Raw genomic sequence first — 23,870 nt, 5'->3', positions numbered from 1 at the left:
GACCACTTATAGAAAACTTTCTAGATAAATTCTAAGTTTTCTAAGTTCTAAAATTCAAGGGAAAAGGCTTCACTTACGTTTGTTCCTTCCAAAGTGTAGCCAGGATTTAAGCTCGCCGATTCCTATTTTCGGTAATCTATTCAATAAATACTAATTCAGAAGTCAAACAACAAAAATCAGCGTTATATTTTCAAAATGCGTTAATCCTGTAAAAATTTTGAAAATATAACGCTGATTTTTGTTGTTTGACTTCTGAATTAGTATTTATTCGGCGTGTTATTGTGTCTTAATTATTCAATAAATGTTACATCTTAAGAAGAAGAAAAAAACTTTTAATTTCTTAATAATTCAACGTTATGATATACAGAAACACTAGAAATACAGCCGAACGTCTAACATATCTTCTGTCTACAAACCGTCTGTTCATTCTCGTTGCCAAAAGTTAATAGCAAAAAATTAAAGTCATAACATTTTGTCGCGCGCCATCTAGTGCCTGTTTATTGATTTGCTTTACAGGTTTTTCTTTATAAACGTTTTCGACATCACTACTACGGCCTGAAGGGGTGGTCACTTTATTATGGAGGAACCTAATAGGTGGGCCACCGTTGCCTCTTATGAAGGGGACAAGTTACATTCATGCCTTCTCCGGAATTCGTAACCGGGCTCTTCAGTACGACAGTCCGAGCCCCTAACCACTAACCCGCCTAGGCGGAATTAACTAAACAAATAAGTTGTAAAAATCTTATAATTTGAATTTTCATGATAGGTTAGGTTAGGTTATTTAATTACGGCAAAGCCTCGAGGGCTGCCTAAGGGGAGGGATGCGTTCGTGGAGGACTTTCTAAGGAAAATGGCTCGTATACACGTTACACATGGGAACAACCACGAACGAAACCGTGGAAAAACCACGAAAACGCCCACGCAGCCATCCCGTTCGCGGGATTCGAACCTCGGACCGAACTACCAGTGTTCAGCGACTTTACCGCTCGGCCGCTGGTGGGCCTACTGAATTTTCATGATTGTGAGTTATCAGACATTAGTTTCATGCCTGGAGTGAATGAGTAAGATTATATTTCGATCAGGTTTTTGCAAACGCTATAAATCATTTAAACCTCAATATTGTTTATTTTTATTTAGTTCTTATGAAAAGTTCTAATTCAACTTATTTTCATATTTGATGATCCACCTTTATTTTCTTTTTCCATCATTGCTCAAGAGTCCTTCAATCACTTCAATCGGTCGAAATTTTCTATGTTAAATTTTTTTGTTGCTAATAATAGTTTTATTTATAACTATTTGAAAGCCTGCTTCTGTCATTTCAACCAATAAAAACTTGCCTCAGGTTTCGAATTTTACTAGCCGGTCTTACTTCCTTTTTCAGAGGCAGATATGCTTGTGATGATAAAAATGAGTGATAGACACTAAATAATATAGAAATCCTTCATAAGGATTTTCTTTTTCTCTAACTCCTTGTAACTAAATAAAATATTTTTTTAGAGAAGACATTTTTTATTAAAGCTTATTGGCTAATTAAGGACTATAAAAGAAGAGACACACACACATACATACCAAATATATATATATATGAGTACAGAAAAGCCGTTAAAAGTAAGTAAAAATGCACTAAAAGCATAACGGCTTCAAAAAATTTTTAGTGAACGCTAAAGTTGACATACAATCAGAATTTTGAAAATGTACTTATTTTTATATGCACTGCACGTTTAGAGTTCTTCCTTTTTCCCGGCAGCGACATATTTTGAAACAGAGTGACGTATGTATTACTGCTCGTGGCCTATTTCCTTTTTTTTAAAAAAAATAATTTGATATGTAATTAGATAATTTTATTGCGTCTCAAAATATAATAGCATATCAAGTGAAATAGATCTCACTTTTGTATTAACAACGTTTATTACCTTCTCGAAGTTCAGATTTCTAAACTTAATTTAATATGCACATTTAAGATAAATAAATACTTGCCATGTCTCGTAAGAAATACAATATGCTTGAATTTTCTTGGAGCATTTACATCAAACATGTAAATCTAGAAAAAAACTGAAGAAAATTTCGCACATTTTCTTAAAAATGTGTTAAAACTTTAAAGCGCATTATTAATAATTAAAAAAAGAATTAGAAATATTAATTTTTTGCCAAGCAATTTAGCTTTACTTCTGTTCATTAATTTTCTGTAATTCATTTGCACTACTTTCAAATAACCATTTTATAGAAATGATATCGATTGACGTTTGACCAGCTGAGTTAAAAAAAATGGATGAATATTCAACGAATGAATGAAAGATCTGCCAATTCTACAATCTCATAAACCTGTTGAGCAGGTTGCAGCTGCTGTACAGGAAATGGCGTAGCCTATTCCGCACTGACGTCACATGATTTCACTTCCTTAATAATGGTTGCCGTTGCTTGGCAACTGCGTCTGGCTTTTTAATCGATCTTTCTCGTTGGGGACAGCAAAAACATCGACGCACGCTGGTCATACCTGAGTAGCGTTGTGTCAGCAGAAATGAGTTTCATGAGTATGAAACAATTAATACGATTAGCATTCTGTGTTGGATTTACAGTTGTGATTGTACAGGTTAACGCGAAAGAAGATGAAATGCAAAAGTTTCCACTGTTAATGCCAGATGTCCAACCTAAAGTGGTAAGTAGGCAAATAAACCTATGTGTGAAAGTTTATTTGCCTTTCCAAACGACCTCAATAGAATATACTTATATTCAGTGGTTTATTAGTAGCATATTTTACGCTTTATAAGGAAAAAATCGTCGTTAAAATCATAAAAATCAAAGTATTTATTATTTAAGTGAAGTTTTGGTACGAGCTGATTTGAAATGATTCTACCTGATGTGAACATATGGTGCAACTGACATTAACCGGTTTGCGTATGTCAGAGTTGAAACATTCTGAGAAATTACATTGCAGTTAATGACATATGCCTAGTTTCGTTTTAAATAAAGTCATAATGAATGACTCTTGATTTATCCCTCTCAAAATAATTAAATAATTAAATGGAATAAAATTTAATCAATATTTGTGATTAATAGTGGAAAGAAGTAAAATCTTTTTGGTATATCGCGTGTATACCCGTTTTAAAAATCTGATGTGACCCGTTTTAAAATCTACATGACTTCCTTATATGCCTATTAAATTATACTCATTTTTTTGGCTACAATTCATTTACACATTTATTCATTTTTGTGTCGTACCTGAGTCAAACTTTTGTATTTTTGTTTCTTCACAGTGAGTACAAAACTTTTCCAAATATAAGTATATAGGAACCGGGATACCTCATTAAATGTACGATTTCGTTATTTGTCCAAAATTAATTTCTTTTTAAATTTGAAATTGCCAAAACAAGAATATTTTCATCATTTAAAACATATTTGTAACTGGAAGTATGTGTCTACGACTTGTAGTTGCGGAAATTAAACTGGATAAAGCCGTACTTTACTTTTCGATATACGTTTGGTAGCCGGGTATATATTTCCTTACTCCGATTGAAATAAAAAAAAAGGGAGGCGCACAACTAGATGATATAGCAGTCCCATATACAAAATTTCAATGTTCTACGATTAATTGTTTTGCATTATGCGAGATACGCGAGTATTTAAGTACAGCATCACGAAAAAAAAAAAAAATACAGTTTAATCTATTATGCGTTTTGGAATAAAGAGTCCTATATAGTGTCCGTACAGATATCATGTAAACATTAGTCAAAACGCATTCGAGAATAGTCAAAATGGATATTTCTGTTGAAATCTGAAATTTTTCACGATTGCAATACTTCCTTTATTTCGTACAAGTTTTTAAACATTTAACATGTTATTCGTATGAATTTTGTTTTCATAGTGCACGTGACTTTAGTTTCACATTTCAGTTTCATTTTTATTGCACTTTTTCATCGTATTAAAGAAATAAGTAAATTTAACACGTTAAATAAAAATTTTGCTAGAGTTTAAACCAGAATATCAATTTATAGGATATTTGCAAACTGCATTTAATGTTTCATTATTTATTCCAGAATTGTAAACAATGCATTTATACCATAAAATATTAAACTTCATATAAATACTGATTTCTACACTTTAGTATCAATAATGGAAATAGCATTCAGAAAGTGAAACAATGGAACGTTATCAGTAACAATTGCAAGTTAGAAATGTTATCAATGTCTTCTTTACAAAAGATAATGCAATCACACTGTCATCAAGATGAAGTGTCAGTATATATAAAATATTTTTAGTTCCCCCCCCCCAGTTATTTAAAATGAATATTTTTTGCTTTAAAAATATATTTCAAAATTGTAATATCTTATTCAAATCAGAATAAGATAAACAAGGCTGGACGAAACAATATGGCAAATGTTTTGTAAAAAAAAAAAAATCATAAATAAAATCTTTGCATATGGTCAACGATATGTAGTATAAAAAAATTTATGAAATTTTTGAAAAATCTCAACTTCTTCATTTTTGCCTCAAAAATAATTTATTAGAATGTATCCTTTTAATTAAAAAAACTCCTATTATCCTGTTGTGCGTTTATTACATTGGAAGTACGACACATTGAACTATGGGAATTATGTGGAAAAATGTGGCTAATTTTTCACTTAATCTTTCATGTGCTTATCAGATATTTTATAAGGAAAATATTTAATATTTCACAGAGATGTTGTAATTTTTTCTTTACTTTTTTTTTTCTTTTTTCTTTTTTTTTTTTTTTTTTCGTTGCATATTCAGAGCCTCAGTTTTTGCTAGTTTATGATCATCCTAAGATCCTAAGATCATCATGTGTGTTCCATGTGATTAAAGTATGGTCATGATTACCATATCAAAGTGAGCCATTCAAAATAAAATTTTATTTGTTCATCTTAAGAACAGAAACTGTTGATTTGAACTATTAGTGTAATAAGTAAACTCTGTTTCTGAAATATATCAAATAATAATGTCTAACATAATTCTGTAATAAAATCTAGTAAAATCTCTGAATCTAGTTTTCATCTGAAAACATTATATTCTACATCAGAAATAAAGTCTAATAGTAACTGTGAAATTTTTTAATAATGTATAAATTATAATCATTTATAAGCATTTTCTTTCTTTTTACTTTTTTTTACAAAGTAAAGAAAAAATTGTAATCGTGAAAAATGTCAGGTATCGTATTTCAAGAAAATATCCATTTTAATTTTCTTGAATCCTTTTGCAAGACTTTTTTTGTGTGTGTGACGTTTGTACTTACTCACAGAATAAAGTACTCTTTTTTCCAAAACAGAGTGTAAAATGAATTCAAAAGGAATTTTTTCATGACGTCTATGTACAAACGTATCTACGTATGTATTTTTGAACCTTTCATAACTCAAAAACGATTAGACATAGAACGTTGAAGTTTTGTACATGAGACTGCTATAACATCTAGTTGTGTACCTCCCTTTTTTATTGCAATCGGCAGTATAATTTTATGTTTTTCATATGTTTTTATTTTTTTGTTTTAACGTGTTCCATCGATCGAATTTTTATGTGTGTTAATTTTTCATTTATCACATCGATAGGTTTTTACTGCATTTTTTGCCATTCACATGTTTCCAACGATTGATTTTAACTGTGTTTTATATTCTACATTTTATTTCGCGTGTAGCCTAATTTTTCACCCTTCAATGTCATTGTTTTTTAAAAAATACTGTGTTGAACCAATTTTTGGAGCCACAGCTCCTGGTAACTTTTTGGCGAGCTCACTACAATTTTTCTTCTTCCTATTTCCTTATTTTCGTAGCATATTGCGCAAAAAAAAAAAAAAAAAAAAAAAAAAATTTAAGACCAAATAGGTCTTACTGCACAGTACTTACTAGCTTTTCAATTATATACAAATATATCTATATATCTATCTATATATATATAAATCTATATCAGCTCGCCAAAAAGTTACCAGAAGCTGCGGCTCCAAGAAAAGTTCAATACATTTTTTAAAAAAACAATGTCATTGAAGGGTGAAAAATTAAGTTACACGTGAAATTAAACAAAGTAAAATACTAAGCGTTGGAAACTAGTTATGGCAATATAACTAGTTTCCAACAAAAAATATAACTAGTTTTCCAATATATATATATTATATATATAGCCCCTTACCCGGCATTTGTTTTCATAATCGTTGCTTGTAATCACCAGTCACATACTTCGAATTAAAGAAATGTTTCTAATGACGAACATATTAATGTTTTAGCTATGTCAAATTAAAAAAAAAAATTGATTTCCGGCAATTAACGAAATCTAATTTTTAATGTGATCTTTTGGTTCGTGTACGTATACTCGGAAAAGTTTTTTACTTGCTGTGCGAAAATAAAATTATAAGAAGTTTGATTCCCGTACAACAGAAATCAACCGGGATGTTTAGTTTCAAAATTAGCATTTTTGATGTCATTTTTAATTTGCCTTAAGGGATCGGTTACTTAAGCTAGAATAATTCGAGAAAATAAGTTTAAATGAAGTGCAGCAAAAACTATGTACGATTTAATAGGCCATACAAGGAAGTGATGTGGTGTCAACATCAGATTTTTATTTTTATTAGTCCAAAAGGCTATTTTTCTCGAAATGTGATTACATTATTTCCATTTTCATTCCAGTCGGTTGCCATTCGCAAAAACGTAAGATATTATTCTTTCATATTTAATCTGCCTGTTATTAATTAACGAACTAAATTATTTAAAAGCAATAGATGCATATCTTAAAAATATTACTTTCCTGCTTTTCAGTCTGATTGATTTAAATAAATATTGTGATGTAGCCGTTCCTCAATAGACACAAATGCCGGCTAGCTTTAAAAGGATTTATTAACAGAGCACACAGGAACGGTTACAAACAAAAGAAATATACATAAAAATGAAACATATACCAAATGGAACATCAAACATTGAGAATAACATAACATAGTAAGCTATCATCATGGCGGCTGGAGGTCGACTGACGTTTTTTCATAGCGCCACGAGATGGCGTTTAAATAAAATAGTTCGGTTACAGTTCATGAGTTCATGGCGTGATAGTTCAATTACCCTTAAATAGGTCTGTTACATCCTCCCCCTCTGACTTCGTAGACGTCTCGGCAAGAAGTCAGGAACTGACCTTTGTCTACTTTGTGCAGCGGGCGGAGAATCAGATGGACGAGCTCCAGTTTGAAGAGGAGTAGATTTTGCGTCACCAGCACCTTGTGCAACAGGTGCAGATTCGGATGGTATTACATGTTTCGGGCGTCCTCTTTTCTTTAAGGGAACCACTGGAGTTACACGAGCTGTGTTTTGAAACTTATTTCGATCTTGATATGGATTCAAGGCTGAAACATGATACTTGCCGAGAATTTTGTCTGGTTCATGAGGATCGGCAATATCATAAGTGGTTGGAGATCTTGTAGTCACTATCACATAAGGACCATCTCTCTTGGGCATGAATTTAGCAGTTTTCTTCAGTGGACCTTTGCTGATTGGGTGGAGGGTGACCCAAACTTTATCTCCAGGAACGAATTCGGTGTTTCTCTTCGTTTTTTGTTAGCATATCGTTTCTGCTTATCTTGATGCATTTCGACTCTTTCTCGTACCTATTGTACATTTCTTGCAAAACGTTTCAAATATGGAGTAATTTCGGGAACAAAATTATCGTTCTCAATTACGGCTTTTATATCATGCTTTACATCATCTAAGGTTCGTAACTCTCGTGCAAATTGAAGAAAAGCAGCAGAATGTCCAGTTGAAGCACATTTGACTGTATTCAAAGCAAACCTTATTACTGGCAGTTTATCCTTCCATGACTGATGGTCGTTACCAACAAGTATTGCTAAACGTGGTTTCAGATCTCTATTCTTCCTTTCAACTGGGTTAGATTGTGGGTGATAGAAAGGACTAAGACTTTGATCAATGTTCAAGATATAGCATAGTTGTTGCATAACAGCACTAGTAAACTGGGTACCATTATCACTTATTATTTTCCTGGGTAACCCAAATCGAAGGGCGACTTCCTCCAAAAGAATAATGGCACATTCTCTGGCCGTGGCTTCCTTTAAAGCAAATAGTTCTGTCCACTTCGTAGCACAGTCCTGCACAATAAAAATCCATTTTTCACCAGACGGTGTTTCAGGAAGGGGACCGAAAAGATCAATTGACAAGGTCTCAAAACGTTGAGCATAGACTTGAGTTTGAAGTAAGCCAGATGGCTTTTGATTAGTGGCTTCTCCCCCTACTTTGAAGACAGTGTGATATTTGTTAAGCAATGCATCAGTTGCAAGCCGTTGGGCTGTAGAGTTAATTGTTGTCCTTCATTTTCTCGTAGTTGGCAGTTGTTTACAACAACTGGGGTTTCTTCCAGTACTTGGGATTGATGAGGTTTCACGAAGCTATATTTTCTTCGAGGTTCATCAGAAAAGTTCCACCTATTTTCAGCAAGATTTAAAACAATTTTAGCTTTTTGAAGAAAGTCAGTTCCTAACAGAGTCGAGTTATTTTTGGCATAAGGCAACACAAGGAGCGGAGTTTTGAACTCTCTGCCTTCGAGAAGAATGATTTGTTCGGTGCGAAGTACCTCTTTTTCAGATACCAAACCATCAGCGAAAGACACCTCTAGTGTTGTCTTTTCAAATACTGCATCTTGTTTCTGCAGAATATGATAGAGGGATTCACTTGCAATTGAGTGACTAGCACCAGTGTCGGCAAAAGCTGTACCGGAAACACCACCAATACTAATTGGAAATACAGCAGTCCGAGTGGAAGATAAACAGGATCGGATTTGGATAGTGCCAAAATTTGATGAATTTGAAGTCTTTGGGGGGTTACAGTCTGGACATTTAGACTTGTCTAATTAAAACCAGTTTTTCCGCACCCATAGCATATTAAAGGAGGTCGCTTTTCCTCTGTTTGTTGCTGACTACGATTTAAAAAGGTTTTATGAGTTCCCTGTATGTCACTTGTTCGATTTTCCACTTTGTGTTTGGATGGATTAGTCGATTTGTAAGAATAGTTCCGCCTGCCAGGAAGTTCAGTTTTATAGTTCGTATTTTTAACACGTACAGCTTCATAATCATCCAATTTCTGTACTAATTCAGATGAACTCTTTATTTTTCCCCAAGTATCAATAAAATGCTCCTTAACGTCACTACTGACTCTTCTTTTAAGCTGATCCGTCAGGACCAAGTCTTTGAGTGATTCAAAGTCTGTTACATCGAGACTATGGAGCCACTCTTCGAGATAATTGTTTAATTCGTAAGTAAAATCTTTCCATAAAGACCCAGGGTGTTTTTGGTGTGTAGTAAGTTTAATTCGAAATGATTCAGCATTTAATTTGAATCTTTGTAGCAGAATCTTCTTGATGTAAGAATAATCTTCTAATTTGTTTTTTGGTTCTCTTAAAATAATTTGCGAAATGTCTATAGGCAGAAGAGGTAGGAGATGAGTGATGTAATCTATTTGTTTTATATTAAATTTCTCACATTGTCTTTCAAAAATTTGCAGGTAGGTTGCAATGTCAGACGTTCCTGTAAATTTAGGGATTAGGTGTTGAATATTTGTTCCAATAGCTGCATTTGAAGCAAAGGCGGCATAGCCAGGATTTGAGCTAGCAGCTGCCAGGTTTAATTTTAAACGTTCCAATTCTAATAAAAGTTCTTGTTCTTTTCTTTGACGTGTCTCCAGATCGTTGCTTTCACGTTGTTTTTGTTGTCTAGTTTCGATTAAAGTTTCCAGAAGATTCCTGGTAAAAGCCTCATCATAAGTGTCAGAATTGACAATAAGATCTTTAAGATCTATTACTCGCATAGTGTCGTTTACAGTGAAACCTAGTTCTGCAGCGAGAGTTTTTAAATCCTCTTTACGTGCTTTGGCAAGGTAAGCCATAATTATATGAGAGGTCAGGGGGGAGGGAAAAGATGAAGTTGAATTTGTTGTTATTTCGATTTTATTCACAATACAGTATTTTAGAATTAATAATTATACCTTTAAGTAAAATGTATATACCCCTATTAAACAGCATGTATGAATGTACACAATGTTACTCGTACATTTATATACCACTATTAAACAGTATTTATAAATGTAAACAATAATACTCACAAAGTTTATTATTTCGAAGTCGTAAAAATATCATAAAATGCCCTCATAAATTCAACTTGTATCAAGAAAATAACATATAATAAATTGCTCAAAAATTGTTTACTAGTTAGCAAACATACAAAACATACATAAATGTCTTACCATAAGCTTTTGTATTTAAGCTGAATTCTTCGAAATCTTAATCTTAACAAAATATTAAGCTGATTAAGCAACACACACTTAGTAACTCTTTTACTTTATTTAAATAGTCATTCGATTTTATTCATAATGATTTTCTTTCGCTTCAAGAAATATTTTTTAAGACATGCATTCATTAAAGGAAAACAATCGTATTTTCTTAAAGTATTATACTATAATCATCTTCTCAAAATGTTCGTCGAAAGATAAATCAACAAGTACAATATTTTATTTTATGTAGAATAAAACATTTAATAAGGAACAAAAGCACTCAAAGGAAATAAAAATAATAAAAGATTTGACGTAAACACATCATAAATCATCGCTAGTCTAAACATTTCCGCGGGGGGGAAAACATCTGCTGCTGTATGCAGAAGCGAAACTAATAAATTCTAATGAACAACGTCCATGAATATATTCAAACTTTAACATCAAAACATGTATTCAGTGAAACAATATTATTCACAAATTAATTTACTATGCGAATTAACATTTTAAAATAACAAATTACAATTCAAGAAATAACGTTTGGTTAACAGAAAGCTGTTTGCTTTCGTTTAATACTCTTATGTAGTATCAATAAATGAGATTTCAGTAAAGAATTTACATTTGCTTTAAGAAGCAGCTTATAATAAATAATCAATTTAAAAGAACTTTAAACTCAGATTAAACAATAATGTAAACGAAACTTATCTTTTCCGTTGAAATTGTCCAGTTGATGATTCGATGTGCTAGCAGCACGGTATGACAATTTTAATTCCAGAATTGGTTTCTAGAATTTTTGACCAGCAGTCCAAACCTGAAAAGAAACTGAGCCGATCTCCAGCAACTAAAAGTTAAATTCGGGAGTAAGAACTTGTTAAAGCCAAACAGAAATTCTAAACATTTTGTTGCGCCATTTTGGATTCAAATTTAGTTGGGCGCCAATGTGATGTAGCCGTTCCTCAATAGACACAAATGCCGGCTAGCTTTAAAAGGATTTATTAACAGAGCACACAGGAACGGTTACAAACAAAAGAAATATACATAAAAATGAAACATATACCAAATGGAACATCAAACATTGAGAATAACATAACATAGTAAGCTATCATCATGGCGGCTGGAGGTCGACTGACGTTTTTTCATATCGCCACGAGATGGCGTTTAAATAAAATAGTTCGGTTACAGTTCATGAGTTCATGGCGTGAATAAAATAGTTCAATTACCCTTAAATAGGTCTGTTACAATATTCATTTAATTCATACTATGTCTAATTAAAAACCTAAAATATTTTTATAGAATTATATTACATATTTTTCATGCTATAAATATACAGAAGATATATAAAGTTCCCATGTCATTGTATAAGATATTTCTCCCACTTCCCTAGCGTGCCTTTGTGGTGTAACGGTAGCATGCTGGGCCGGTATTCCAGAGGTCCGTGGTTCGATTCCCGGCGAAGGCGGTTGCATATTTTTCATCTCTTCTGCTTCCAAAAATTACCCAATGACTCTACAATTGTAAATGCAGCTTTATCTAATATCTTGTAAAATGTTTCGCTATTCCACCTGGGCCATGTCTATTGATAATCTCTACAGATAAAACCATATTAAACTTTAAAAGAGCCTTTTTGGCGATCGATAAAAATCTGAACCTTTTCATATTTTATTTGCTCTTTTCTTTTCTATTTATATCAAATGGTAATTCCAGTTTTCAAACGGTAATGTAATTTTAATATTTTGATATATTTCTACTTATACCAGACTTGTTCATTTCTCGGAAAAGTTTCTTCTAGATTTGCATGTCGTTACATGTGATAATCCCATTAGGTCCATCAACGAAAAGAAAAAGGTCGTTTTTTTAAGTGCGAGGAAAAAAATTACGAATACTTTTAGACAAGCCGTCTGTTTAATGAAAACAATAGAAGAAGTAATAATTAAAATTAATTCTACCTTGCAATTAGAGATGCGAATCAAGCTTTTACTAGAGGCATTTGTATTTAAATTATTCGATTAATTCTAATGTATATTTAATCAGAAATATACGTGGAATAAAACAGGACGAAAAAACTATAGTTGGCGAATCTTCCATGAGCATAATGTACTTTGTATGCATATAATGTTCTTATTTAATGCTGGTACGTACTATAAAATGAACGCTGATGTAAAGATGCTGCAAGAGGTTTAATTCATTTCTGTTTCATGCCAATTCTGTTCAGCAACGAAATATGAACTAAAATGTTACACTTAATTCTAGTAAGATTTTAAAGAATCATTGACAGATATCTGTTTTAAATTACATTTTAAAGGTATAAGGTATTTCTCCCACTTTCCTAGCGTCCTTCGTAGTGTAGTGGTTCTGCACGCTGGGCCAGTATTCCAGAGGTCCGTGGTTCGATTCCCGGCGAAAGCGTTTGCTATTTTTCATCTTTTCTGCCCCTAAAAAAATCCTAATGACTCTACAAGTGGCGCCCGAACTAAAAGGGTTGTGAATGATGATTCTCCGCACTCAGGATTTGGCGACTAGGTCACCTAAAACCCTAGTCGCCCTTTAAAAAGGGGAGTATATAAGGTATTTCTCCCACTTTCCTAGCGTCCTTTGTAGTGTAGTGGTTCTGCACGCTGGGCCGGTATTCCAGAGTTCCGTGGTTCGATTCCCGGCGAAGGCGTTTGCTATTTTTCATCTTTTCTGCCCCTAAAAAATCCTAATGACTCTGCAAAGGTAATAAAATTTTTAAAATCATAAAAATCGAAAAAGAATTCTGTTTTAAAGAATTGCTTCCTTTACTGAGGCAAGAATAAAAATTCTGCCTGAATAAATATTGATACTGTCTTGACACACCTGCTACAGATTGCTCAGCGGGTAAAGTTCTTATTTGGAAATGAAAAAAGAAGAAATCATAAACAAACGTATTGTTTCAGGGTTCAGGTCAAAATTAAAGTTAATTTGAATAGCATGATTTAGATCTAAAATAAAACTGTTGTGAAATTATAAAGGAAAAAAAATCAAGTTGGCCCATTTAATTAATATCAACAACACTTATGAGATAATTTAGGCATATTCGATGTGTACAGATAGTCACAGATTATATTTGGCGTTTATTAATAACAGTATATTGAAACTTGGATGCTTCAATGATATATATGACCGAAGTTACTACACTGCAAGGTCTGTTGTTCGCGACTAGAAATCTTTGAGCTGTGTTGTCATTGTCTAAAGTCTGCTCCATAACTACGATAGCTACTCCCTTTGTGTCATCTTTTCTTCCACTTCAATAAGACAAGTAACGTCATTGAATTTGAGCATTGGAAAGAGCCTGATTAATGACCTGGAATATAAGAATATAACTATACAGTGACCTTTCTGTTTAATAAAATTTTGGCTTAAATTCCCATCACCGGCAAAGTGTTATATACAGCAGTTCCAAATAATAGGGAAACAAGCTTCTTGTGCTATGTTTTAACTGTAAATTAACACTATGTTGAGAAATGTGCGCTTATTTAATAAGGGGGAAACATATATTAAAGTCATAGCTATGTATTTATTTCGCTGGATCGCTTGCGCTCGAAGCTAGCGACAAATATTTCTTTCAAGGAACGATGCTTTCTATTTTGCAAGGACACCGAAATGAAATGAGAAGAGCTTGAAGTTTCCTCCAAAACGTTTAAAAAACCGTCATTAATGTTAAACTAGACATACAGTTATAATAAATTTCCTGTCTAACTGCGGAACTTCTCCATATTATTTTTCGGATTTTGATTGAAACATCTGAGAATTACAGACTTGCAACAGACGTTAATGTTTGTGAGGAATACGTACTCGGAATAAGATTACGTTTCCTGTGCATTGAGTCAACTTCTTGCCCATGTTTCTGAGTACAGGTTTCGTAACTCAAAAGCGATTATGTGGGTGTGCTTTCAGAATATTTCCACTAGAGAGGTATTGGAAAAACGCAGTTGCAGATTTTATGTCTTTGAATATAGATCTTAGATAAAACTCCAAAAAATAAGGTAGAAGAGCAATTCTAATACTATATCTGCGGTCCCCTATGAGTCCAATGTTGAATAATTATTTTTAAAACTAAAATTTGATTTGTAATGTACATTTATTCAGAAAACTTTAAAAAAAAGTAATCATGCAAGTGAACGATTAGGTGTCCGAGAAAGTGCATAGGAATCTTCGAATTCATAAAATTCAATAACTGCTGAGAGTTTTATAAAAATACCTCCAAAACTGCGAAATTCAAGAGTTATATATGCGTAAAATTTAATGTTTTGGAAGTTCTCCAGGAAATGTCCAATAGCGATAGCTAAAGCGATAATAACCAATGTTAGTATACAATTAATGTTAGGCTTTTCCCAACCCTAACGTCATTTACTTACATAAGAGGGAGAAAAAGAGACAAAAGAGTAATTGCTTTTGAGCAGATTAGGAATCAGAGACGTCACACACCTTATAATATAGTAACCTTTACTGTAAGATCTATCTCTAGCTGTCCACATAACACTAACTTAGATCCTACAATGAACCTGGCGAATTCTCGCACAGGCGTGAATTAAATACCAGTACAGAAGAAAGGGTGGAAAATAACCCTTTATTAAATTAACAGAAATTAATTAACAGAAAGCACGGACTTCGTGCGTTACAAAACACCGTTCACTTGCGGCGGTAACTAAACGTAGACTAGAATACAAATTTAAATCTGAAAAATAAACGAGTGCAAGAACGCACTTCAAAATTACTCCTAGAGATGGACTCACAGAAATCTAACCGGCGTGATACTAAACTGATAAGGCCAAAAGGCTTACTAGCGTGACCGCGAAATAACAACAAAACGTGCGCTAGGCTAGCGAAACACGCTCTGAATAAACTGAGATAATCACACGTTTAAATAGCACTTCACTTTACTTTAAATTTACATCCTGGCGAGAGAATGTGAGGCGAAGTTTGAGAAGTTTAGAACAGGAAAACTTAAAATAAATTTGTTATGCAAAATAAGGAAAACCCTACAAACCTTGATAAAAAGACTGTTGTTTTACGTTACAATGTGCAATTCTTATTTCCCTAAAGTTGATTGAAATTTATTAAAAATCGCTTAGAAATATGCACTGCGGGAAAAAAAAATAAATAGGACTGTTACTGTGTCTCCTGTTCTACTGGTCCGATTGACGAAATTCATCTTGCGTTTTTCATGTCTCTAAAGCGCGACTTAGGATATGTATTAGATTTATATATAGCATTGTTTTAATTTAGGTATTTTGATACGAAATCGAACTATTTCGGAAGTGACATACCATTTTTTCCATATTTTGATTCTACGACTCAAATTATGTCAAACTGCCAAGTTTTGTAAAAATCGCACGAGTAGTTTTAAAAAATTAGTTCTCAAAATTATAGCTCCTCAATGTAACACATATATGTAGTAGTTTATGGGAGTAGAGAGTAACAAAGATAGCAAAAATGTAAACAAAGACACCACATTTAGTATTTTTTAAAAATGTTCTCATATGTAGATAACTGAACTTTTGCTAAAATTAAAATCTGTTTCAAGTAGAATACAAATAGAGAATTACTGAGGCATTAACACTTTTAATTTTTTCAGCATTTTAATATGAAAGTTCAAAATATGGAAAGTTCTACCAGAATGGATATTTATACACATATACGATTCATGATTAATATCTTTATAAATTCAATTCCTGCTCAAAACCATTCACTGACTTATTTATACCGTTTTGTTTCGAGTTTCAATTAGCAAATAAAAAAAGAACAGTTACTAAAGCTGTCATGAGTATTCTAGCTTTTAAATTAACTTATCTGTTCTGCTGTAAATATTATTACATTAAGGCTGTACTTGTTATTACATTCTTACACGCTATTGCATCACTGCGTAAGAACAGCAGATGTGATAACATCTGCAGCTCATTTGTTTTGCTGTCGTCTGCGAGTCAGTCGTCTGCGCTTTAAAATATTTCAGTATTATGAATAGCAATATTACTTAACATTTTCTATTCTAAAAGCAGCTTGAGGAGGTTAAATAATAGCTTAGGTTGAAATATTTTGAAAATAAGTAAATAAAGATTCGAAAAGATCCTTTAATGCAACAAGTTTCGGAAATTATTTATATACTCGTTTCTAAATTTGTATATTTATGATAATTAGAATATTTTGAGAGAAATTAGTAACAAAAAGAAATCAGAGTTGTATTGTTTAAATATTAATTGATAAATAAAATGCAGGGGAATCTTATGCTTCCTAGATAGTATTCTAAGCACCTAATCTTTAGTGAATTATTGTATGCTGCATATTACATAGTACATAATGTATACTACATATTACAAATTGAATGAATTTTTTTTTTTAAATCTATTGGAATAAGAAGCAAAAGACTATAAAGTAAAAGAGAATTATATAAGAAATAGAGCATCTGTAGCTCCAGCAGTGTTAACATCAGGTTATGTGGAATTAAGATACATTAAATGCATCGGTAAAGCCCTGAAATATACCATACTCTTGGCTTCCCTCTTCCATCCGATGGTATTTTTTTATCAGAACTGCAATGCGACTGAGTAAAATTATATTGTCGTTACTGTTATCGTATTGTCAGCGATTTAAAAAATGTATAACCACTTCCCGATATAAAATATTTTTAACTTTTACACGTTAGTTTGTTGCAATTTAGAGAAGCGTAATTACGTAATTTTTACTTCCTTTTACGAAGTAAAGCAAGTATTGTAATCACGAAAAATATCTGGTATATTTCAAAGAAAATATCCATTTTCACTGCTATCGAATGCACTTTAACGATGTTTTTGCGTGACTTATGTATGTGAGGACAGAATGAAGGACTCTTTTTCCCAAAACGGTTTATAAGATCTATTTAAATGGATTCAGAAGAGATTTTTTTTTCGTAACCTCTATGCGTACGTACGTATATATCTCGCATAACTCAAAAACAAATAACCTCAGAACATTGAAATTTTGTATAAAGGATTGCTATAACATGTAGTTGTGCACCTCCCTTTTTCATTCAAAAGTATATATATATATATATATATATCTGCCCACTCTGTAACTCGGCTGGGTAAGCTCAATTTTTTAATTTTTATGTGTTGGCAAATTATGCATTTTTTGCTTTAAAAGTGATTGAATTATATTGTTCTTATGTTCCGATTAAGGTTTTTATGCCTTTGGTTAATCTGTATGCAACAGTTAATGAATTATCAACAATTTAAAAGTTGTTTAAGTAGGACCAAGCCTAATTGAGCTGCCATGTTTGTTTACGCTTGAAACTTAGCAGAACATTGAATTAAGTCAGTTTCTGCACCTTCAATGTCTTTTTGCTGAGTGCGGTCCACCAGCGGCCGAGCGGTGAAGACGCCAAACACTGGTAGTTCGGTCCGAGGTTCGAATCCCGCGAACATTCTGGCTGCATGGGCGTTTTTGTGGTTTTTCCCATGTGTAAGGTGTATACGAGCCAGGTTCCCTTAGAAAGTCCTCCACGAAGGCATCTACCTTTAGGCAGGTTAGCCTTCGTGTGCTTTGTCATAATTGAATAATCCAATCCATTTGCTGAGTGCGACCAGAAGTAAACTTTTAATTTCGTGCATCGAAAAATCTGGCTCCTTGCCCGCTGGCCGATTTGCTTGTTTTTGAGCAACTCTAATTTTAAATTGCAAAAATAAATAAATAAATAAATAAATAAAAATAAAAATAAAAAAAAATAAAATAAAAAAATAAAAATAAAAATAAAAATAATAAAAAAAATTAAAAAAAGAGCTTTTTAACAGTTTTAATAGTATTTGGTGTTTTATGTTTTTCTATATTTTTAATGAAGATGTTTTGAATTTTTATGTATTTATGCTTTGCTGTGAAGTGAGAACATTATTAATTGAATGAAAAATATATCCCTAATGAAATTCGAGGAAATACGTTTAAATGAAATGGAGCAAAAATGTGTATAATTTAATAGGCCGTACAAGGGAGTCATGTGCTGTCCACATCAGATATTTCTTTTAAATTTAATCCGCCTGTTATTGATTAATAAATCTTTTACTTTTTTATCTATCTCTTTTATTAATTACTAGCTGGAACCATGAAATTATGTTAGCTCGATTCATTAAAAAATTATATGTATTTTTCTTTTTTATGAGAACTAGCTTCGGCAGTTCGCCGCGCTAGCGGTTGTTATTTGAAAAGTGAAACGCACAATAAAAGTGATTCAAATTAAAAATGAGATTCGAGACTAATAGCCCTTCTGGGATAAGAAATATAAGACAGAAATATATCGGGAATTCTGAGAATGTAGTATGTTTAAAAATTTAATGATTTTGCTGATGAATTTTATGTGGCATAATTTCAAAGGAAATGATGTTTACCAATAAATTTAAAAAGATTAAAATAAGTTGTATCAGCCGGAGTGAGTCCAAGAGCAGATTGGTAAACTGCGAACTCAACAAGAGCATAACAGACCTTTTAAAAAAAAAAAAAAAAAAAAAAAAAAAACTCTCTGGTGCGACGTTAAAATTTAAGTCCTTTCAGATTTTTTTTTTCTTTTTTTTCTTTTTGGTTAAACAATTAAAATTTTGGAAATGATTTCTCTGTCGTAATGTCGAACAGCTTATAATCCGCCTTCTATGTAATGTTAATAAGAGCAAATTTCCATTAGAAATAACTAAGATATCTCAATTAATGGTATCTCTCCTCTTTATTTGGCCTTGGAATTCTCTATTAAATATTTTTTCTCAGCACGTAACCTTGGAGTGATTTTCCGTAATTCAGGAAGGAACTTACATAAATTTAATAAATAACTATTCTAAGTGACAACGAATCCTTGAAAACAATAAATAAAATTCATTTCTAACTGCAGTTTAAAGTTTACACAGAGAAATAATCGAATTGACTTTTGTGATAAGTAAATAAACAATAAAAGCTTAAAAATAAAATCTGAAAGCTAGCTTTCATTTATTGACAAACCAGAAATAGGAAACAGTATAAGGGAAACTTATATTCGTATGCTCTTTTTGTTGCTATTGCAAACAAGTGGTAAAAAGTAAACTTTCGAACCAATTTTCTTCAATTTCAGGAACTTTCAGTTCAGACTGTCGAATATATTTGTGGATTCTTGAAGGTCATACAGCACATAAGAACTGGCCTCTGTAATGGGATTAAATAGTATTTTATCTATAATTGAAAATTTACCCCCCTCAATTACAAATACATTTTTGAAATTGTTGAAACGCGACATGCGCTTTGTTACAAAAACTAGTCTGCGCTAAACTCTTCATTTGAAATGGCTTAAGATTATAGGCAAAATTTTGTAACACACGTGCTTTGTTGTTTTATATAAATCTCAAAACTTATCAGCTGCCTATTGCGTATATAAAATTTATGAGATTCTTGTCTGAGATTTGTCAGCTTATCATCATTTTCCTCTTTTCTCGTAATGTTCTGAATGAGGTAATTTAATCTCGCTTGTGGTTTTCCATCGCAAATATCTTTTCTTGAATAAAAATACCACTTTTTTTGCAAAACGTTTTCTTCATAGTTGTTTTTTAAAGATATAATTAACTAAAACGTAAATAATTAAAAATAGCGCATTCAAATAAATTTAAAGTACATATGCATTGATAGATAATATACATTCTATTTCTACATTTCAGTACTCTATGAATAGACAGGTTAGTGTGTTCTGAGCTGAGCTGGCACAAAATATGCAAATTTCTCATAGACTATAATAACATTCGATTCTAGAGGATGTTCCAAAAAACGCCGAGCTTAATATGCCCAGAAGAATGCTTTATTAGAAAATGGAAAACATTTATTCATACTTAAAACAAGTAAATTTCCCGATTTAAGAATACGGTATGACATGGTAACACTGGAATTTTACCACTATTATTTCATTTTCTAATTTCGCTGCAACTTAGTAAACATGGAGCACTACACAAAAGAACAAAGTTTGACTGTGAAAATTCATTTCAAGAATGGCAAGTCAATAGATTGACACCCCAGACTGTTAGAAAGCTTCATGCAATCTTCAGACATGAAGATGCACCTAATGAAACAATAGACCACAAAGTGATATAGAAGTCTAAGAACGCAGTCTGACACCAGATATTAATTCGCCGCACTCTCGAGCTTGTCCGTCGGTTGAAAACATCGCTATTTTGGGTGTGTTATTGCAAGTCCCGCCCCCCCCAAAAAAAATCCGAACTTAAAGACAAACAACAATAATAAAACAAATTTGAAAGCTTTCAGATTTTACATCACGCCCAAAGGGGCATTTTTTTAAGATTTTGTGTGTTACCTTCATTTATTAAATATTATGTTCTTCGCACTTAGACCATAAAATTCAATTCAACAGCAATATCGCAAAATAATTTTAAAATGAACACATTTTTAGAATTTCCTGATGATTTAACTTCTGCGACTAGCTGTGTACCCCGACAATGCTTGTGATAGCTATGGTAACTTCACCAGTTGTTTGTCTGTAATTACTAAAATAACTAATTTCCGTGTCCGAGCTTTATAATCACATGTGCATGACCATGCATAGCCATGAGCGCGGAACGAGAGGAGAGTGAGCCTTCACTGGTCACAGACTTTGGTATACCATCAGTTTAGTTTCTCAAGGTAACTGCTGTTACCTTGAGAAACTAAACGCCATTCATTATAACTTATTAAACTTGCCTCTAAATAAGGATTTCTTCAAGTACTAAAATTCCTTGCAATTGCTGAGCAACAGAAAGCCCTGCGACAACTGGAAATGAAGAAATATAAAAAAATTAAAGCATAAAAGTTTAATAACATTTGTTAATTCTTATCTTTTATTACTTGAATTCTGAATGTTTAACTTCCGTTTTGACTCAAACTGTATGCTTCATAACTTTATTTTCTGCAGTAGTATTTTTTAAATAGCAGTTATCAAATGCATCTAAGTTATATCAATATTTAAAAAGTTGTAAAATAGTCAGTGTTTGTAACAGGTCCTAACGCACGAAAAGTGAAAAAAATCTTTTCAGTTAAAATCAAGTGCAGAAAACTAAAAAAAATATTAAATTTCAAATTCGATTCAATTTCCAGTGTATTAAAGTATTCAATTTCAGCTTTATCGGGTATGCAAAACTATCAAAAATTGTTTTAAATTTCGATTCTGGTATTTTAGAGACATCAGTATCACTTTTCATTTCAGTTACATTATTTTTATTTATATTTTATGTCGATATCAATCAAAATGCACTTAAATTCATATATAATAGATTCTCTACCAAATCAACTATCTTAACCAAACTTTCTAGGGTAAAAATGATAACCAAAGATGCGGCTTAAAATTAAGAATGCAACAACGGAAAATGAAATTAACGAAATTACATCGGCATAGCAAAATATTATTATTTAGAATTAGTATTTGATTATAAAATTAAAATATCTTTCTTATATATCTTTCTATTCAACTTTCTCAATTATATTGCAGGTAAAACATAGAGATGCTGTGTATATTTTCTCTCTAGCCTTTAAAAGCATCAACCCTATAATCCTGCAGCCATTCTAGTGATATCCTTGTCATAAGATAACGCTACTAGCATTTCATTTACCAATAATGGGGAAAACTCGCAATTATTTCGTGTTCTCGTTTCGGAATCGTGTGATCTTAATTCACGAAAAGCTAGATATTACTCAACGAGAAGAAAAAAATGAGAAAAGATAAAAGTTAGGGAAAAACTGAAAATACTATATATATATATATATATAAAGCTTTCATATATATATATATACATGAAAGCTTTCAAATTTTCATATTTGTCTGTCGTTGGCAAGAATCTTGGGCACCATACAGGCGACAGTATGCTCCGCTCCCAATTTCGAATGAAAGGACCTCTGGGAGACAGGTTCGAGGTTCTCTCACTCCTCTTCCCTTCTCGAGGGGACTTTCGACTATCTGCATATTTTAAGTGCCCCCATGCCGCACAGATACTATATGTTTATAAACATGCATGCCTTCTCCGGGATTCGATTCCGGGAAGGTGGGGATTTTCAATGCTATGCTATGAACAGTTAGTCAAATTATTATTTTCGGCCTTTGACTTCCCCTTAACACCTTGACTGCCATGTGAATCAGCGATGATTCACAGCGACCTTAATTTGCGAAGCCGTGTGCATCGAACGTGATTCACAGGTGCTATGTTGCTTGAAGCGTGTGAGTCACCTGTGCCTCACAAACACACAAATTTAAACGGTTAAGATTTTTTCTACGCCTCAAAAACGTTGTTCCGTATTCTTGGTTTCCGGCATTTTTCCACAAATTGTCATATGATTTTAATATATATTTTTCTGCAGTAGCTTTCAAGTAATTATTATTTATGTGAAAGTAAAGCTAGGTACTAAACTGGTTTTAGGATAAATGGGACAAGGAAACGCTAAAATAAAAAAATGCCCCGATAGAGTGTTTTAAACGATTTTGTTGTGAAAGCGAGCAGATGCTACTCCGCACATCATTTGTTTTCAAGCATCCCTTTATTATATTTAATTTTGCTTCTTATTTAATTATACTTTTGTGTATTTTTATTGCTATTGAGTTATTGATGATATATTTTTATTTTTAACTTTTTATATGCAGTTGTAAAGGTATGTTTCTCTTTAGGAATCGCAAAAGGTTTCCTCCTTGTAACTATCTAAAACTATCGAGAGAGATAAATTGAAGCTAATTTATAATGATTTTCAAAAGCATAGGCAAATTTAATATTAGTTTCTAGTTATATTATAAGGATTTTAAGATTTACTAACGTTTGTTTTATTTTAAAACTTTCCTATCCCCTCTTATTTTTCACTTCCAGCCATAATAAGCGCGAGTACGATTTTTATGTTTATTTTATGCAAACTGTATAAGTATTTAAGAAGCGGCTTCTAGCCGAGAGAGGAAGAGAGCCTTAACGCTGCCCTGCCACGCTCGTGCTTCTCAGTCATTCCATGTTTGCCTTTAAGGCCAGAACTTAGTTCCTACTGATATACTAAGACGTATTGAAGTATTTGCATTTCGCTCACTACACACGTACATACTTCCCAAGTAGCCAATCTTCACGTTAATAGTCTCTATAAAGCATTTTAGTTCTTATTTAGTTAAGTTAGTTTAGTTCTTATTTTCTACGTTTTAAACCAAAAGTGTTGGTCTCTGTATCCCGATGCGCGGGAGCGCCTGTACGCTGTGAGAAAAAGGGTAAAGTTAACTCTTCTCATTTGTATTGTCTCTTCCACGCACACACGAACATAGCTTGAGTAAGCTCCCTCTTCCCATTCAGGATTACTAGAAGTTTCCCAAGGCAATTAGAAGGAATAGCAGTTCTGACAATATCAAATTGAGCCACTAAGCACATTCTGTATACATTATTAATTATGCAACTAAGCACATTCTGCTTTTGCGGTTGACTTCTTCCACGGCCGACGGAATGTTGCTTTCCGCTGTTGAGGAAGGGAGGGGGTTAAGAAAGAAGCAACATGGATCATCTAGGAGTGTCATTTTAGTTCGTGTTATATAAACCTGATGCTTCTTTCTTGGCTACACATTCAAGTCTACACAGCGCTTCCAACTGCAAACGGAATGACGAATTTTAAATTACACTG

General features: G+C 32.6%; 1 protein-coding gene across 1 annotated transcript in view; it reads left to right on the top strand.

The window, feature by feature from the left end:
• Positions 1 to 2,439: 2,439 nt before the first annotated feature.
• The window catches only part of LOC118185578 (peptidylglycine alpha-hydroxylating monooxygenase-like), a 77,299-nt gene continuing 55,868 nt past the window's right edge, over positions 2,440 to 23,870 (top strand). Inside the window, exon 1 of the mRNA XM_035355456.2 lies at positions 2,440 to 2,656. Coding sequence (XP_035211347.1) covers positions 2,519 to 2,656 — 138 coding nt within the window. The 5' untranslated portion in view covers positions 2,440 to 2,518. The remainder of the gene's footprint in view (positions 2,657 to 23,870) is intronic.

This window comes from Stegodyphus dumicola, chromosome 2 (genome assembly GCF_044657685.1).
Source record: "Stegodyphus dumicola isolate Sdum_Otavi_A_Nest chromosome 2, ASM4465768v1".
Lineage (NCBI taxonomy): Eukaryota > Metazoa > Arthropoda > Arachnida > Araneae > Eresidae > Stegodyphus > Stegodyphus dumicola.
Note: the sequence above shows the minus strand (reverse complement) of the source record. Positions and strands in the feature narration are given on the sequence as shown.